General features: G+C 42.8%; 1 protein-coding gene across 6 annotated transcripts in view; it reads left to right on the top strand.

Annotated features, from left to right (window-relative positions):
- The window catches only part of DENND5B (DENN domain containing 5B), a 330200-nt gene that overhangs the window by 160472 nt on the left and 149967 nt on the right, over nt 1–19761 (top strand). For all 6 annotated transcript variants that reach the window (XR_007717930.1, XM_050750275.1, XM_050750279.1 and 3 more), the window contains 5 exons: nt 1591–1743; nt 2607–2685; nt 11868–11949; nt 13758–13886; nt 17931–18052. Coding sequence is in view for 5 of the 6 variants with exons in the window: in XM_050750275.1 (XP_050606232.1) it covers nt 1591–1743; nt 2607–2685; nt 11868–11949; nt 13758–13886; nt 17931–18052 (565 nt within the window). In the remaining variant the exon portion in view is untranslated. The remainder of the gene's footprint in view (nt 1–1590; nt 1744–2606; nt 2686–11867; nt 11950–13757; nt 13887–17930; nt 18053–19761) is intronic.

The following is a 19761-nucleotide window of genomic DNA, read 5'->3' as shown; positions in this document are numbered from 1 at the left end:
ATTCACTGATGCCAGACAGTGTGCATTCATGTTTACACCATGTGTGAGGCTAAGATGAACTGAGTTAACCCCCATTTAAGCATGTAATTTTGCTAGAAGAAAACTCTTATTGTGGCATTGACCTCATGTACTCTTTACTAGGGTATTGAACCTCCGTGGGTTCTTCATTGCCCACAGAATCAATGACATGAGAGCCTTGTATCATTTTTCTCCCCTTTTCAGACATTGCTGTCCTCCTCACCAACATGAACGGATGTCTTAAGCCACTCATAATTTGTGTCAGGAATGTTGTCATCTTATGTGAAAGGCAACACTTGTGTCTGTGTGTGCAGCTGTGTACAGCCTTATTTGTGCCTATACATGGTTTTCATCCCCATAAGGAAAAATACCTTGGCTGTGTTGTAGGTTTGTGTATATTGCACAGCATTCTCCTCTCAGAAACTTGTGTTTTTTGGAGGTAGCAGTACAAATTGACAAAACTTAAAAACATCATTTTAGCTAATAATTTTATTTATTTGACCGTCATTTCTTGAGTACCTTCTCTGCATATTCAATAAATGCACTATTTTCAGCATCAGAATATAGTGGTGAATTAAAGTTCTTGCCTAAAAGAGCTAGATTCTCTCTCATTTTACATTTTTATAAAAGCTACTAAGACTGATGCAAATTAACTTACATGAAACTGATTTCCATTTTCTTTGCATTTTTTGGTGTATGCTTGATGAACAAAGAAAAGATAAAAAAGGAAAAGAGAAGGAAAGTCCTGGTTCATTCACAAATTAGAGTTCTCAAAAAATTTAGAGCTGCCCATTTGTATTCTGGTTTTTACTTAAGTGCAATCAAACTGAGTGCAAGAATCTTTAGTATGCTAAGATGCTGGGGCAGTGATAGGGCAAGTTGTGGTGGCAGGATGGGGTTCCATATTCTGACGGTACATTTTCTTTTTTTATTGTTTTTTGTTTTTTGAGACACAGTCTCGCTCTGTCACCCAGCAGGCTGGCACAGTGGCACAATCTCAGCTCACTGCAACCTCTACCTCTTGGGTTCAAGCGATTCTTCTGCCTCAGCTTCCCAAATAACTGGGATTACAGGAGTGTGGCACTACTACCCGGCTAACTTTTGTATTTTTAGTAGAGACAGGGTTTCACCATGTTGGCCAGGCTGGTCTCGAACTCCTGACCTCAGGTGATCCACTTGCCTCGACCTCCCAAAGTGCCGGGATTACAGGTGTGAGCCACCATACCCAACCCTGACAGTACATTTTCTAGGTCTGCTGTAATTCCCCAATATCACAGAAGTTAATAATTTGACAATTGTTGTACATAAGCATCTTTTCAACATGGGGATGCTTACAAATATTATCTTATTTTCTCTTTAGTTACACTCCATTTTTTCTGACAAAATAGTAACATATAAATTATATTACTCCAATTAGTTGACCACCAAGATTAAGAGATTTTTCCCAAGGTGATTACAAATCTGCAAACAGAGGTATAATGAAGGGAAACCAAGTCTCCTACTTCAGTAATTGACTTGTTGGTTTTTGGTTTCACTACTGGGGTGCCTTATGACTACACGTGATATTCTTAGACAAAGCGCATGTTGGTGGAGAAGATGGGACACGAAGCAGTGGAACTTGGCCATGGAGAAGCAAACATCACCGGCCTGGAGGAGAACACCTTGATCGCCAGCCTCTGTGACCTGCTGGAGAGGATATGGAGCCATGGCTTGCAGGTCAAGCAGGTAACAGTTTTAGGAGGTCCTGGTGACATGGCCAGTTAAGAGCCCTGTGAAGAAATGTAACAAGGAGAAAAATATGTCATTAAAAAACAAATAGGCTCTTTTGTCACAAGGGGACTAGAAAAATGCCACAGACATTTTAATTTCAGAACAAGAAAATATAACCCATGAGCAGGAGGTGGTTTGGGGATCTTTACTGCTAAGCAGGAAAGGATGAAATAGCACATCATTGCAGAGGCTGTATCCCTAGTAAGTTCCATTGAATGTTTGCCTTTGTCACTGTCCAGAATTAACAGTTCCTTGCCATTTTAAGTTAGATCTAATAATTCAGGGTGAAAAAATTCAAATGGTCTCTTTGCTTTCGTCTCTCTAGTCTCCCTTTCTGATTTTTTTCTGATGCGTGCGTGTTTCTTTCTTCTTCCCTTTTTCTCTTTCTCCTCTCACCTCTATTTTTTTGTCTTATTGCCACTCCATATATCCAAACATATTTTACATATAGATGTACACAAGTACATTCTGTGCTGCTAGAGCATTTTAATCCCATGGTTACTGATGTACCCAGTGTAGACAGCCCTAATTATATACAACTAAGTAACAACCTAGCAGACATCAGAAATCTTCTGCCTGCCATGCTGGCCCTTTGCTTAGCTGCTTCCTTTCCCCAGGCTCTTGCCAGTCTTCTCAGTGAGGCAAAGGATGACCTTTATGATACATGCAGAAGATGCTCAGAATGTCATACAGCTAGGAATGAATAAGCTTGGGTCACCAAACTTCTAAATGGCTATTGGAATATGAATGATTTGGATGAGAAATTATTTTATGATGAATTATTTCTTATGAAATTTTTACACACCTTGTGCTTCCAGGGGAAGTCGGCTTTGTGGTCACATTTAATTCAATTTCAGGACAGAGAAGAGAAACAAGAGCACCTTGCAGAATCACCAGGTATGACATCATTGGTAAAGAACTAGCAGCATTGGACTCTGAGAAGACTCAATACTATATGGCCTTGTCTTGCTCTCTTTCTCTCTCAAGCTAAAATTTACTCATTTTGCCAATAATGGGATAAAGTAGAAGGAGCAGTATTACTGACTAACTGTGAGACCTGGAAAAAGTTATTTGCCCTTTCTGAAGTCCTGCTTCATCATCTATAAAACAGGGAAAATGAGATTACCTAGGCTGGAATGGTCATGCTGATCAAGCAAGGTATCATGTGAAAACCCCCAATGAATTGTAAATGGCCATGCAAGGATACATTACTCTCAGTAGCATCAGAATATTTTTTTTCTTAAAAGTTTTATGCCAGGCACGGTGGCTCACACCTGTAATCCCACCACTTTGGGAGGCCAAGATGGGCGGATCACCTGAGGTTGGGTGTTCAAGACCAGCCTGGCCAACATGGTGAAACCCCATCTCTACTAAAATACAAAAATTAGCTGGGCGTGGTGGTGGGTGCCTGTAGTCCCAGCTACTCGGAAGGCTGAGGCAGGAGGATCGCTTGAACCCAGGAGGCAAAGGTTGCAGTAAGCCAAGAAGGTGCCACTGCACTGCAGCCTGGGCAACAGAGCAAGACTCCATCTCAAAAATAAAAAGTTTTATAACCATCATTAGTGATCTTTCAGGGAAAAAATATGTACATATGTCTCGAAAAATTTCAGGAGTTGAATCTCTTCTTCAATTTATAGAAAATATGTTAGAAGTGTCATAATTTTTTAGCTAATTAGAATTATGTAGGGTTTCTTAAGCTAAGTGTTCTTACCTACTGTGTATTTTTCACAACAACACATGCTTTTCTTTATATAAAATAACCATCTATTTCACAAAAAAGTAGAAGTAACTGTGGTAAGCTAATTGAGATAAAATGCTTTATACTGAATCAGCCATTTTGGAACCTTTTCATAAAGTATGGATTACTTTGGATATTCAGAAATGTTTTAGATGGAGTCTCTTCTTGTCACCCAGGTTGGAGTACAGTGGTGTGATCTCAGCTCACTGAAACCTCTGCCTCCCAAGTTCAAGCAATTCTCCTGCCTCAGTCTACCAACTACCTGGGATTATAGGTGCCCACCACCACACCCGGCTAATTTTTGTATTTTTAGTAAGGACGGGGTTTTGCCATGTTGTCCAGGCTGGTCTCAAACTCCTGATCTCAAGTGATCAGCCCTACTCAGCTTCCCAAAGTGCTGGGATTACACGCATGAGCCACCTCGCCCAGGTGGTGGCGGATGCCTATAGTCCCAGCTTCTCGGGAGGTTGAGGCAGGAGAATCGCTTGAACCCGGGAGGGTGGAGGTTGCAGTGAGCTGAGATCGTGCCACTGCACTCCAGCCTAGGTGACAGAGCTAGACTTTATCTCAAAACAACAACAACAACAACAAGTCATAAGCCTAACACAGTTTAAGAAAGAGTGCAGGGGCCGGGCATGGTGGTTTATGCCTGTAATCCCAGTACTTGGGAGGCCGAGGTTGGCAGATCATGAGGTCAGGAGTTCGAGACCAGCCTGACCAACATGGTGAAACCCCATCTCTACTAAAAATACAAAAATTAGCGGGGCATGGTGGTGTGTGCCTGTAATTCCAGCTACTCAGGAGGCTGAGGCAGGAGAATCACTTGAACCTGGGAGGCGGAGGTTGCAGTGAGCCGAGATCGTGCCACTGCACTCCAGCCTAGGTGACAAAGCGAGACTCCATCTCAAAAAAAAAGGTGCATTGACCAGGTGCAGTGGCTCACACCTACCATCCCAGCACTTTAGGATGTCAAGGCGGGCGGATCACAAGGTCAGGAGTTCAAGACCAGCCTGGCCAACATGGTGACACCCCGTCTCTACTAAAAATACAAAAATTAGCCAGGCGTGGTGGCGGGCACCTGTAATCCCAGCTACTCAGGTGGCTGAGGCAGGAGAATCGCTTAAACCTGGGAGGCGGAGGTTGCAGTGAGCTGAGATTGTGCTGTTGCACTCCAGCCTGAGCAACAAGAGCAAGACTCCATCTCAGGGAAGAAAAAAAAAAAAAAAAAAGAGTGCATTACAAATATGATTTAAACTAAACCTTTTTTTTTTTTAAATGGAATTTTGCTCCTGTCACCCCGGCTGGAGTACAGTGGCACAATCTCGGCTCACTGCAACCTCTGCCTCCTGGGCTCAAGCCATTCTCCTGCCTCAGCCTCCTGAGTAGCTGGGATTACAGACGTGCACCACCATGCTCAGCTAATTTTGTATTTTTAGTAGAGACAGGGTTTCTCCATGTTGGTCAGGCTGGTCTCGAACTTCCGACCTCAAGTGATCCATCTGCCTTGGCATCCCAACATGCTGGGATAACAGGTGTGAGCCACCATGCCTGGCCTTAAAGACCCGTTTTTTTTTGTTGTTTGTTTGTTTTTTGAGACGGAGTCTCGCTCTGTCGCCCAGGCTGGAGTGCAGTGGCGCAATCTCAGCTCACTGCAAGCTCTGCCTGCTGGGTTTACACCCTTCTCCTGCCTCAGCCTTCTGAGTAGCTGGGACTACAGGCGCCTGCCACCTCATCCAGCTAATTTTTTGTATTTTTAGTAGAGACGGGGTTTCACCGTGTTAGCCAGGATGGTCTCGATCTCCTGCCCTCGTGATCTACCTGCCTCGGCCTCCCACAGTGTTGGGATTACAGGCGTGAGCCACTGCGCCCAGCCTGAAGACCCTTTTGTTCACCCTAATTTATTTTCCCTCACTGCCCCTAGAGGGCAACACTACCCTAAATGTAGTATTTATTGTTAGAAACCTAGTGTTTAAATGTATTTAATCAGACAGCTAGGAATATGAGTTGACTACATTGCCCTGGAGCTCCTGCAATCAGAATGCCAAGGTTCTGCTGTCTCTGACTGTAACTATATTTATAAAGATTCAGATCAAATTTAAAAGCATTCTCTAGTGTCCATCTCCTCTGCCACTTTTTCTGTTAAAAAACAAAAATGAGGTCAGGCGTGGTGACTCAATGCCTGTAATCCCAGCAGTTGAACCTGGGAGGCAGAGGTTGCAGTGAGCCAAGATCACGCCACTGCATTCCAGCGTGGGCAACAGAGTGAGACTCCGTCTCGAAATATATATATATTTATAAGAATATAAAATATGTATTAAAACATCAGTTTAAATTGAAATCTCTCATTCTTAAGGAGTAAGTTGTAATTATGCAAAAATTAACAGTTTTTAAAATCTGAATTTTTTTCTACCAAGTACTTTTTTTTGCCAATTATTAAGCTTCCTAATTAATGGCAATACAGTCTGCATTGTCATATTTAGGAAAAATCCTTGAAGATTTATGATGGGCCGGGCACGGTGGTTCATGCCTGTAATCCCAGCACTTTGGGAGGCCGAGGTGGATGGGTCACTGGAGATGAAGAGTTGGAGACCAGCCAGGCCAACGTGGTGAAACCACCTCTCTACTAAAAATACAAAAATTAGCCAGGCATGGTGGCGGGTATCTGTAATCCCAGCTACTCAGGAGGGTGAGGCAGGTGAATCGCTTGAACCTGGAAGATGGAGGTTGCAGTGAGCCAAGACTGCTCCCCCGTACTCCAGCCTGGGCGATGGAGTGAGACTCCATGTCAAAAAAAAAAAAAAAGATTTATGATGGGTTTGAACATTACTCTTACTAGCATTGAATCATGATGAAACTAGATGCTGGATTATTATCGTGAGTCTTCAGAAGCAGCACTGAACAGGAGTCAGAGACATTTTAAGGGTGGTAGAGGAATGGAAAGATAGCAAGAGGACCATAGTGGGTAGGCAGTATTAATTTTGACCTAGTGATCACTGCACCTAGTAGTTTGACATCCTATTTTAGAGAAAGAATTTCAGAATACAATTGGTCCTAGAACAAAGACTGTTCTTGACACATCACTCAGAAGTTTTAACCTTTAAATTTGTTGAGAGGACTGGATGTGGTGGCTCATGCCTGTAATTCCAGCACTGTGGGAGCTTAAGGAGGGCAAATTACTTGAGGCCAGGAGTTCGACACCAGCCTGGCCAACATGGTGAAACCCTGTCTCTACTAAAAATATAAAAGTCAGCCGAGTATGGTGGTACACACCTGTAATCCCAACTACTCGGGAGACTGAGGCATGAGTATCTCTTGAACCCAGGAGGCAGAGGTTGCAGTGAGCCAAGATCATGCCATTGCACTCCAACTTGGGCAACAGAGCAAGATGCTGTCTCAAAAAAAAAAAAAAGTATTAGGAGGCTGGGTATGGTGACCCAGTCCTGTAATCCCAGCACTTTGGGAGGCCGAGGTGGAAGGATCACTTGAGCCCAAGAGTTTGAGACCAGCCAAGGTAACATAGTAAGACCCTGTCTACAAAAAAAAAAATGTTTTTTGTCTTAATTAGCCAGGTATAGTGACACACATGTGTGGTCCCAGATGCTTGGGAGGCTGAGGTGGGAGGATCGCTTGAGCCCACGGGGTTGAGGCTACAGTGAGTACTGTGATCCCACTACTGCACTCCAGCTTGGGTGACAGAGCAAGACCCTGTCTCCAAAAAATAGTAACAATAAATAAAAATGTTGAGCCAGTTCTTAAACTTTGCACCTTCAGACAAGGTTCTACTAGTAACTGGAAATGGATTTTGGCAGGGTGTAGGTGTAGAACCCTTCCACTGAAGGGAATGGAAATGCTACCTTTTTTCCTTTTTTTTTTTTTTTTTTTTTTCGAGATGGAGTTTTGCTCTTGTTGCCTGGGCTGGAGTGCAATGGCGCAGTCTTGGCTCAGTGCAACCTCCACTTCCTGGGTTCAGGCGATTCTCCTGCCTCAGCCTCCTGAGTAGCTGGGATTACAGGCGTGTGCCACCACACCTGGTGAAGTTTTGTATTTTTAGTAGAAACGGGGTTCACCATGTTGGCCAGGCTGGTCTTGAACTCCTGACCTCAGGTGATCCACCCACCTCAGCCTCCCAAAGTGCCTGGCCAGAAATGCTGCTTTTAAGTGTTTTTTCTGGATCTAACCCAGGAATTTTGAGTCACTCTTCATCTTACCTTCATCAGAAATTTTCTATTAATTACTTACCTACCTATAGACTGTACATGGTTCTGTAGAAATACACAATCTCTGCCCTCAAAAACTGCTATCTGTGCTACATTTATAAAATTCACCACTCCAAATAGAAAGTAAACAAAATGTTTAACTTGTGTTCATTCTTTTTTTTTTTTTTTTTTTTTTTTTTTTTGAGACGGAGTTTCGCTCACTCTTGTTGCCGAGACTGGATGCAATGGCATGATCTTGGCTCACTGCAACCTACACCTCCCACGTTCAAGCGATTCTCCTGCCTCAGCCTCTCGAGTAGCTGGGATTACAGGCATGCGCCACCACATCCGGCTAATTTTGTAGTTTGATTCAGGCAGATGAGCAAATTCTTGTAGCCAAGAATTAAATCCATGAATCTTTATTTTGAAGGAGAAAGTGGCCTATTGTTTGAGTATTTTCAATTAAGAAATAGTAATGGAAGTATACATTTAAATAGTTTATAAAATTCTCTTCTAGCTGGAGTAGGCTTCATGGAAATCTTAGATTTTAGGTCTCTAGATAAAAGAAGTGGTTCCATTTCCAAACCCCAAATCTGCCCTCTGCTCACAGGCTTTTAAACTCTTCTCTCCAGAGTCACTAATAAATTACCACATTCATTTCCTAGGGCCACCATAATAGAGTACCACAAACTGAGTAGTTTAAACAACAGGAATTGCCAAGCACACTGGCTCACACATGTAATTCCAGCACTTTAGGGGGCCAAGATGGGAGGATTCCTTGAGCCAGGTGTTTGAGACCGGCCTGAGCAACATAGTGAGACCCCCATCTCTTATTATTTAAAACGAAGTTTCTCACTTGCTCTCTAGTTTGAGAGGCATGATTACTTCTGGTTGTCATGTTTCCTTCTAGCCAACTTGTTAATTATGGTTTCAAATCCCCTTTTTTCCTCTGTCAATCTATTTCTTACCGCCTGTGTGGCCATCTTTCATTTTGTCTAATCATCTGGAGTACAGAGGCATTCTCTGAGCCATCTCACTTTGTCCTCAAAAAGAAAGATGTGGCCGGGTGTGATGGCTCGTGCCTGTAATCCCAGCACTTTGGGAGGCCGAGGCAGGCAGACTGCTTGAGTCCAAGAGTTTGAGTCCAGCCTGAGCAACATAAACATAGAAACAAAACCCTGTCTCTACAAAAAATACAAAAATTAGCCAGGTGTGGTGGCACGCACCTGTAATCCCAGCTATCAAGAGGCTGAGGTTGGAGGATCACTGAGCCCGGAGATGGAGGCTGCAGTGACGCAAGATCATGCTGCTGCACTCCAACCTGGGCTACAGAGTGAGACTCTATCTAAAAAAAAAAAAAAAAAAAAAAAAAAAGATGCGCTTTGTTCAGTAACACATAACACATTCCCTGCAAGTCTGGAACAGTTTCCTCAGCATTATTACCTCCTAGGTGTCAAGATGAATGGGTCTAGTGCCCCACTGAAACTCCCTCCCAAAATCGCCACAACGAATGTCCTATTTATCATCACATGGTATGGAAGACCCTCGAAAGTAGTGCTTTTAGATTGGCCTCTTCCTTCTGGCAACCCCATCAGTACTCATTTATACCTGCCAGTGTCAAAAGCATAGGGATCATAATACACCAAAATGTTCCCTATCTTCCTTTAGTGCCAACTTCATATATATTTATGTGTTTTGGTATTGTATCCCAGCCCCCCAAAGTAGAAAGAATCTAAAAACTCAGAAAATGATAGGTTTAATATATAGCAAAAATTTGCATTCTCAGTTCTACTTATATAGGTGTATTTGCTGAGTATGATGTTGGAATTTCATTTATATTTATAGATGAGAAGATAGAAATGAAAGGCCTAAACTCCATGGCCTCTCCTTGAGCATGAGAGCAAACACTGCAACTACAATATATTAGCCAATAGATCTTTGCTTAGCTGTTGCTGTATGAGAATAATCTTTCCTTCTTTCATACATAGAGACAAAACCCCATCTCTACAAAAAGTACAAAAATTAGCTAGGTGTGGTGGCATGCACCTGTAATCCCATAATTGTTAGCTATCATAAATGTTAGCTATTCTTTCATAAATGTTAGCTATTAAGGCTTCATAAGAGAATACTCATGGACATTATACTTAGTGTCTATTTAGATTACTCACTTTGCATGCTATAATTACTGTAGTTTGGACTCTGAACTTCAAGGTAGAAACTTACCAGACTGAAGAGCCTGAAATCTTAGATTTTTTTTTGAGACAGAGACTCGCTCTGTCGCCCAGGCTGGAGTGCAGTGGGACGATCTTGGCTCACTGCAAGCTCTGCCTCCCGGGTTCACGCCACTCTCCTGCCTCAGCCTTCTGAGTAGCTGGGACTACAGGTGCCCACCACCAAGCCCAGCTAATTTTTGTATTTTTTAGTAGAGATGGGGTTTCACCATGTTAGCCAGGGTAGTCTTGATCTCCTGACCTCGTGATCCGTCTGCCTTGGCCTCCCAAAGTGTTGGGATTACAGGCGTGAGCCACTGTGCCCGGCCTCTTTTTTTTTTTTTTTTTTTTTTTTTTTTCAAGAGACAATCTCATTCTGTTGCCCAGGCTGGAGTGCAGTGGTAAGCTCAGGTGATCCTCCCACCTCAGCCTCCCAAGCAACTGGTACTACAGGTGAACACCACCATGCTCAGCTATAAAAAAAAAAAAGCTAATTGAAAAAAAGACATATATATATATTTAGCTTCCCATTGTCCAAACCCATATAATTATTTGCAAAACCGGGGTCTTTCTATGTAGTCCAGGCTGGTCTCCCTATGTTTCCCAGGCTGGTCTTGAAGTCGTGGGCTCAAGTAATCCTCCTGCCTTGGCCTCCCAAAGTGTTGGGATTCCAGGACTGAGCACACAGGATTTTTTTTCACTCTTCAAGAGTTTAATTGTGTGACTTCAATTCATGAGCCCAGAGATGTTTCACATTTTTAGTAGCTTAATTTATATACATTGCTTTCATGTAATCATCTAGAGCTATTAGAATGAGTAACTAGAAAGTAACTGGCCAGGCATAGTGGCTAACACCTGTATTCCCAGCACTTTGGGAGACCAAGGCGGGCGGATCACTTGAGTTCAGGAGTTCAAGACCAGCTGGTCAACATGGTGAAACTACGTCTCTACTAAAAAATACAAAAATTAGCTGGGCGTGGTGGCGCACGCCTGTAGTCCCAGCTGCTCGGAGGCTGAGGCATGAGAATTGCTTGAACCAAGGAGGTAGAGGTTGCAGTGAGCCAAGATCACACCACTGCACTTCAGCCTGGGCAAGAGCAAGACTATGTTTTAAAAAAAAAAAAAAAAAAAAGTGCCTGGTCCTTATGGCCAGAATTTGTATGCATTGCATCGTTTGCTAGGTGGTCTTTTGTGATTCGTTTAAAATTTCCAAAAGCAGTTCCAGATTACATAGAAAGAAAATAGCTGGGTCTGGGCACAGTGGCTCACGTCTGTAATTCCAGCACTTTGGGAGGCCGAGGCAGGCGGATCACCTCAGATTGGGAGTTTGAGACCAGCCTGACCAACATGGAGAAACCCTGTCTGTCCTAAAAATACAAAAAAATAGCCAGGTATGGTAGTGCATGCCTATAATCCCAGCTACTCGAGAGACTGAGACGGGAGAATCACTTGGACACAGGAGGTGGAGGTTGCGGTGAGCTGAGATCGCACCATTGCACTCCAGCCTAGGCAACAAGAGCAAAACTCCATCTCAAAAAAAAAAAAAAGAGAAGAGAAGAAAATAGCTGATTTACTGTGTTAATAAAATAGCCCAGACATAGGAAGACCCCGTCTCTACAAAAAATTTTTAAAATGAGCCATGTGTGGTGGTGCACACCTGTAATCCCAGGTACTCTGGACAGGGCTACGTTGGGAGGATTGCTGGAGCCCAGGAGGTCGAGGCTGCAGTGAGCCACAATCACACCACTGCACACTGCACTCCAAGCTCAGTGACAAAGCAAGACCCTATTTTCTTTAAAATTTGTTCTTTGACATTTTGGGCTAGATGATATAAATTGTTAAAATTTTTTCTTATCAAAGCAATTTCAAAGTATTTAGTATGAACCATGTATATTTTTTACTTTTCTAATATTTTGCTGATATTTTTCTACATAGTTGCCCTCGGACCAGAAAGAAGAAAATCTGAGTCAGGAGTTATGTTGCCAACACTCAGGGTCTCTCTTATCCAGGACATGAGGTATTTGTTATTAGTACATGTGTTAGCATGTGGTGATAACTTTTTGAAGTATTTTGTGGCTTTTAACTAAATTGCTCAAATAATTATGGCTATGTGTATTTTTGGCTTATGTAATTCTGAAGAAAGTATTTTTATGGTTTCATTTATTTTATTTTTGTACCATTGTATTGTTTCCTGACATTAAATTCAAATGGAAGATGCAGCTGAGAAGAGTTTTAAAGCATCTCTAAACTTTTTTATTTTATTTTACTTTAGCGACAGGGTCTTGCTTTGTCACCCAGGCTGGAGTTCGGTGGTGAAATCGCCACTCTCTGCAGCCTCAACTTCCCAGGCTCAAGCAATCCTTCTGCCTCAGCCTCCCAAGTCACTGGAATTACAGGCACCTGCCACCACGCCCAGCTAATTTTTTTGATTTTCACTAGAGACAGGGTTTTTTTTGTTTGTTTTTTGTTTTTTGTTTTTGAGATGGAGTCTCACTCTGTTGTCCAGGCTGGAGTGCAGTGTCACGATCTCAGGTCACTGCAACCTCCGCCTCCCAGGTTCAAGTAATTCTCCTCCCTTAGCCTCCTGAGTAGCTGAGACTACAGGCATGTGCCACCATTCCTGGCAAATTTTTTGTGTTTTTAGTAGAGACAGGGTTTTACCATGTTAGCCAGGATGATCTCGATCTGACCTCGTGATCCACCCGCCTGGGCCTCCCAAAGTGCTGGGATTACAGGCGTGAGCCACTGTACCTGGCCAAGATGGGATCTAATATTGCCCAGGCTGACCTTGAACTCCTGGCCTCAAGTGATTCTCCCGCCTTGGCCTCCCAAAGGGCTGGGATTACAGACATGAGCCATTGTGCCCATCCTAAAGTATTTTATAGCTTCTTTTGTTCAGTTTTTTAAATTGCCTTAAATACCTGCTGCCCACCGATACAGAAGAAAAAATCTGCAAATAATGGCAGGATATGTGGCAGAACAATTGCAATCAGGTAGACTTAGTTTGAAGCAAATACAGATCTGAGAATCATCACTTGCAATTACTGTTAAGAAATCGTTAGAAGACATCAAGATACCTAACACAGATTTATTGAATGAGGAAGGCAGAGGCTTTTATCTTTTAAATATTTTAGGTACAATACTTAGTCAACCTTTACAATGTGTGGGTTTAAAGCAATATTATAAGATCCGAGTGCAGTGGGTCATACACTTTGGGAGGCTGAGGGAAGAGGATCACTTGAGACCGAAAGATTGAGACCATCCTGGGCAACATAGCGAGACCCTGTATTTTTAAATAATTAGCCAATTAAAGATTATCAGTGCAGTCTGGCTTATTTTCTCTAATGCCATAGAACGTAAGATTTCATATTTTCCATATGTTGTCCAGTGCAACTTGAAAAGTAATTCAGTGGATTAAAGTTGTGGCTGATATTTAATTATGATATAGAACAGTTACTTTGAAAAGCTACTTAAGTATTCACCCTGTTTCATTACTTTTTTTTGAGAATCAGAAATATTTATTTACAGGTATCTATGACTCTTCAACAAGGACATAATGAAGCCTGAAAGAGTGAATGAGTGTTAAATCCTTTATCTTATGACATTGTCTGTGTGCTTGTGTTGTAATGGCAATTATGATGTGAGACTAACTTCATGATTCAGATGGAACCTTCAAAGATTTAATCAACATCAATTGTATATTATCGACTGCTCCCTTTAAGTATAAAATAACCTTTCTGTGCCCAGTACTGTTCACTCTTTACTTCTTTTCTAGTCAGCGTTATCCTTAAGATCTACATCTTTGCTGTTACCACTATTCTTTAGGCATATTCAAAACATGAGTGAGATCAAGACTGATGTTGGACGAGCTCGGGCATGGATAAGACTGTCTCTAGAAAAGAAGCTCTTGTCCCAGCATCTTAAGCAGTTGCTTTCTAACCAACCACTTACCAAGTAAGATACCATCTTTGATACATTTCTGTTTCTATACCCTTGTGCATACAAAGCAAGTTGCGTAAACTGACAGACTGGCTTCTTCAGTATGAAGTGCTGTTTCCTGTGCACGTGCATTCTTCTTTATCTAACAGGCATGTGCTTTGAGAACTCTGTCTTGATGTAATACTTGATCGTTTCAGGGAGGACACACCAAACATAACAGCCAAAGGCCAGATTGCAGTTGGGTGTGGTGGCTGTTGCCTGTAATCCTAACATTTTGGGAGGCCAAGGTGGGCGGATCACTTGAGTCCAGGAATTCAAGACCAGCTTGGGTAACATGGTGAAACCCCATCTCTACAAAAAATACAAAAATTAGCAGGGCATGGTGGCGCACACCTGTAGTCATGGCTATTCAGGAGGCTGAGGCAGGAGAATCACTTGAACTTGGGAGGTGGGAGGTTGCAGTGAGCCGAGATCGCGTCACTGCGCTCCAGTCTGGGCGACAGTGCGAGACTGTCTCAAAAAAAAAAAAAGAAAAAGCCCTGCCAGAATCAGGCAGAAAGCTAGCTAGTTCATACAAGCTGACAGTAACATCCAAAAGATAGGTTAAGTTTATATAAACCTTATGTTATATTGTAAAATACACAGATAAAACCTGGAGTAAAAAAAGAAAAAAATAATCAAGTTATGTGAGGAGGTCCCAGTAAAGGGCTTCTTCTGAGAGCCTTGCATTCAGCAGTTTAGAGCAAGGGTTCCCAGCCCTTGGGCCATGGACCGGTACTGGTCCGTGGCCTGTTAGGAACCAGGGCTGCACAGCAGGAGATGAGCCGAGGGCAAGCAAGCATTACCGCCTAAGCTCCACCTCCTGTCAGATCAGCAGCATTAGATTCTCAGAGGAGCACAAACCCTATTGCGAACTGCGCATGTGAGGGATCTAGGTTGCCTGCTCCTTATGAGACTCTAATGACTGATGATCTGAGGTGCAACAATTTTATTCTGAATCCACCTCCCCCTCCCCAGCCCCTGCGACAGCCGTGGGAAAATTATCTTCCATGAAACCGGTCCCTGGTGCCAAAAAGGTTGGGGACCACTGGTTTAGAGCCAGGAAACCAGTCAAGTACATGTCAATTAATTGTTAACCATTTTAATTTCTTCTGTTTACTCTATCAAGAAACCCTCTTCGAGGTCAAGTGCAGTGGCTCACACCTGTAATCCCAACACTTTGGGAGGCCAAGGTGGGCAGATCACTTGAGGTCAGGAGTTTGAGACCAGCCTAGCCAACATGGCAGAACCCTGTCTCTACAAAAAATACAAAAATTAGTCGGGCATGGTGGCATGCACCTGTATTCCCAGCTACTTAGAGGCTCAGGAGAAGCCTCTTAGATACTTAGATACTCAGGAGAATCACTTGAGCCAAGGTTGTGCCACTGCACTCTAACCTGGGCAACAGAGCGAGACCCTGTCTCCAAAAAAAAAAAAAAAAAAAAAAAGCTATCTTGGATGAAATATATTGCCCTTATATTTACATTAGTGCTAATTTGAAGGCTAAGAACTTTGACTTCTCAGGAGCAAAGTTAGGCAGAGAATTAAACAAAGACCTCAAACATGACAGTCTATTAGAGTCCCATCATAGTAACCCGGTGCTTTCTGTAGTTTTGTATTTGTACATATCACACTTGGATTACATACCCCCTGGAGCATTTTCAGATGATTCTTAATGTCCAAAGAGTAGATTTGATAAAGAATGAAGTGTCACATACAGCCTGCGAATCTGACCTTGTTTTCTTAAAACTGGCATGGTTTTGTGTTTTTTTTTTCCAATTATAAAAAGTTACTGGCCAGGCACAGTGGCTCACACCTGTAATCCCAGCACTTTGGGAGGCCAAGGTGGGCAGATCATGAGGTCAGGAGATCGAGACCATCCTGGCCAACATGGTGAAACCCCGTCTCTACTAAAAATACAAAAATTAGCTGGGTGTGGTGGCGCATGCCTGTAATCCCAGCTACTCGGGAGGGGAGGCAGGAGAATCACTTGAACCCGAAGGCGGAGGTTGCAGTGAGCCGAGATCGCGCCAGTGCACTCCATGCAGCTTGGCAACAGAGCAAGACTCCGTCTCAAAAAGGAAAAAAAAAACAGGCTGGGTGTGGTGGCTCACAGCTGTAATCCTAGCACTTTGGGAAGCTGAGGCGGGCGGATCACCAGAGATCAGGAGTTCAAGACTAGCCTGACCAACATAGCGAAACCCCATCTCTACTACAAATACAAAATTAGCCGGGCGTGGTGGCACATGCCTGTAATCCCAGCTACTTGGGAGGCTGAGGCAGGAGAATCACTTGAACCTGGGAGACGAGAGGTTACAGTGAGCCGAGATTGTGCCATTGCACTCCAGCCTGGGCAATAAGAGTGAAACTCTGTCCCCCCCCCCCAAAAAAAAAGTGATTTATGCTCATAGTGGCCAAAGTACAAAGAGGAAAATGATAACCACTTACGATCCTGCTTATAAAGAACACTAAATATTTCACATTTTCTTCTGTACTTTTCTTCTATGCATGTTCTCTTACTAAGATATACTATATTTGCAATTCAATATCATCCTTTTTATTAGCTTAACAGTGTACCATAAACATTTCACCATATCACAAGAGTTTAAACTCTGAGGTCTGAATGCTTGTGTTCAAATATTGCCTTCCCTATTTAGTGTTTGAATGACCTTGGACAAGATATTTAACTTTCCTGTATCTCTTCCCCATCTGTAAAATGACACTAGGCTGGGTCTGGTGGCTCACTCCTGTAATCCCAACACTTTGAGAGGCCAAGGTGGGAGGATTGCTTAAGCCTAGGAGTTCAAGACCAGCCTGGGCAATATAGTGAGACCCCATCTCTACTAAAAATAAAAAATTAGCTGGGCGTGGTAGCATGCACTTGTGGTCCCAGCAACTTGGGAGGCTGAGGTGGGAGGCACACTCAAGCCCAGGAGGTCGAGGCTGCAGTGAGCTGTTACTAAGTCGGCGCTGTACTACCATGACCTCGGTGACAGAACAAGACCTCATCTCAAAAAAATAAAAAAGGCACTGATAGACTTACCTCATAGAGTGAGAATGAAATGTATTAATACCTATAAAACACTTGGGAAAGTGCTTAAATGTAGCTGTTTAATGAAATCTTTGCCCCATTTCATCTGTATCTTTAGGACTGAGTCCTAAAAGTGAAATTGATGAGTCAAGGGGTATGATTGGTTTAAAATAATTGTTACCTGAATTGCTTTCCTGAAATTTTCAGTCCCACCAACTGTGAGAATGGCATTCATTTCTTCCTTGTCAATACTGGTCATCACTTTTAAGTCTTTATTAGTTTGATAAAATAGATGCATTTTTTTCTTAATTACTCTTTAGGTTAAAAATGTTTTATTAACTGTTTATATATCCATTTTATGAATTAAAATAGATGTGAATCTATTTTTTCAAGATTAAAGGTGTTTGTCTAAGAGGAGCTATTTATTTTTAGTCAAGGCTTAATGAGGGCCAGGCCCAGTGGCTCATGCCTGTAATCCCAACACTTTGGGAGACTGAGGCAGGAGGATCACTTGAGTCCAAGAGTTCAAGACCAGCCTGGGCAATATAGCGAGACCCCATCTTGGAAAAAAGAAGACATAATGGGAAAGAAACAAAAGAAAAAAAAAATGGCCAGGTCCAGTGGCTCACACCGGTAATCCCAGCACTTTGGGAGGCAGAGGCAGATGGATCAACAGAGGTCAGGAGTTTGAGACCAGCCTGGCCAACATGTTGAAACCCCATCCCTACTAAAAATACAAAAATTAGCCTGGCGTAGTGGCACATGTCTGTAATCCCAGCTACTCATGAGGCTGAGGCAGGAGAATCACCTGAACCCAGGAGGCGGAGGTTGCAGTGAGCTGAGATTGCATCATTGCACTCCAGCCTGGGCAAAAAGAGAAAAACTCTGTCTTAAAAAAAAAAAAAGACATAATGAAAAATACATGATACTACTGTCTTGTTTTTTTTTCTTTGATACTACTGTCTTGTGCTTGTCTTACCCTTTCCTAGGAAGCTTTATAAGCGATACGCTTTTCTACGTTGTGAAGAAGAAAGAGAGCAGTTTCTTTACCACCTTCTTTCTCTCAATGCTGTGGACTATTTCTGCTTCACCAGTGTGTTCACTACTATCAGTAAGTTTAGAGAATTGACTGTTAAGGGTTACTGAGGTGGCTAATGGAATAAAAGCATTTATGTTTTTTAAAGCAAGATATGCCATAGTGTATGTGACATTGTGACATCCCCCCAGATCTGTGTTTAGGAATAAAGGATATTCCCCAAATGCTAGGAGTGCTACAGGAAACCCTTGACTGTCAGGCTGTGGAGAATGCCTTACTGAAGAAAAGTACCTCACAAGATGATCCCTTCTGCCAGTGCCAGCCAGCATCCCATGACTGAACAAAGAGCTGTCCGGGAGCTCACCATGGGGGTTAGATAGATGAGAACTTCATTGAGACTGCGTTGAAGCTTAACATCTTGCTTAACCAATCCTGCTTTCCTTCTCACATGTTGGTCCCAGGAGCAGCATTGTGCATGCTAATTTCTGACTCAGAGATTGCTTCCCAAGAAACCCAGTCTTGGATAGGAAATGTTACCTACAACAGATGTGAAAAGGAATGTTTTATTAAGTAAATATTCCAATATCTTAACACATAAGTTGAAAGTTAACTGTGTGATAATAATAAACTTATATAATTGGACATCATTCAACTTTGGAAGGAAATGCTGATTGGAGATTTTTTTTTTTTTTTTTGAGACAGAGTCGCACTCCGTCACCCAGGCTAGAATTCAGTGGCATGATCTCAGCTCACCGCAGCCTCCACCTCCTGGGTTCTAGGGATTCTTGTGCCTCAGCCTCCTGAGTAGCTGGAATTACAGGCATGCCCCACCACACCTGGCTAATTTTTGTATTTTTAGTAGAGATGGGGTTTCACCATGTTGGCCAGGCTGGTCTTGAACTCCTGACCTCAAGTGACCCACCTGCCTCAGCCTCCCAAAGTGCTGGGATTACAGGCATGAGCCACCACGCTTGACCTGGAGATTTTGTTGTTGTTTTTGGTTTTTTTGAGATGGTGTCTGGCTCTGTCACCCAGGCTGGAGTGCAACCTCCACCTCCTGGGATCAAGCGATTCTCCTGCCTTAGCCTCCCAAATCACAAGACTATATGTAGGCATGTGTCACCATGCCCAGCTAATTTTTGTGTTTTTAGTGAAGACAGGGTTTCACCATGTTGGCCAGGTCAAACTTCTGACCTCGGGTGATCCACCCGCCTCAGCCTCCCAAAGTGCTAGGATTACAGGCGTGAACCACCGAGCCTGGCCAAGAGATGTATTTTTTATAGAAAGCTGAATGATAGTGTTTATTCTTTCTTCGTTGCTAATTCTTATTTGCAGTGGGTCCTCTTCCTTACTTTGGAGAATTTTTACTTGTATCAATTAGGAATTGCATTTAGCTGCAAGTATCAGAAACTTGAAAACCAGTGGTTTACAGCTTAATGATTTCACTTACATAATAAAGGTCTCAAAGTAGGCAGTGGGCAGTGCTGTCACGGACCCAGGCTCATTGTCTTTTTCCCCTTAGACATGCTCTGTGTGTGCTAGTTACCTCATGGTTTCAACATGGCTGTTCTCAGTATACCTTCCAACAGGAAGGAGAGAGTGCCAAGGAGGGGCAGGATCTGTGCTAGAAAGACATAATTTTCCAAAAAATCTCAATAAATATCACTAACATTTCACTGACCAGAATTATGTAGGTTTTGGCTTTCCAGTCTCTGGTAATGGCAGACAAAGGAAAAGGGAATTGGAATGGGGATTAGGCCAGCCTGTAATGCCTGTCAAGGCAT

This window comes from Macaca thibetana, chromosome 11, assembly GCF_024542745.1.
Source record: "Macaca thibetana thibetana isolate TM-01 chromosome 11, ASM2454274v1, whole genome shotgun sequence".
Lineage (NCBI taxonomy): Eukaryota > Metazoa > Chordata > Mammalia > Primates > Cercopithecidae > Macaca > Macaca thibetana.
The sequence above is the reverse complement of the archived record's forward strand: the minus strand, read 5'-3'. Positions and strand labels throughout refer to the sequence as shown.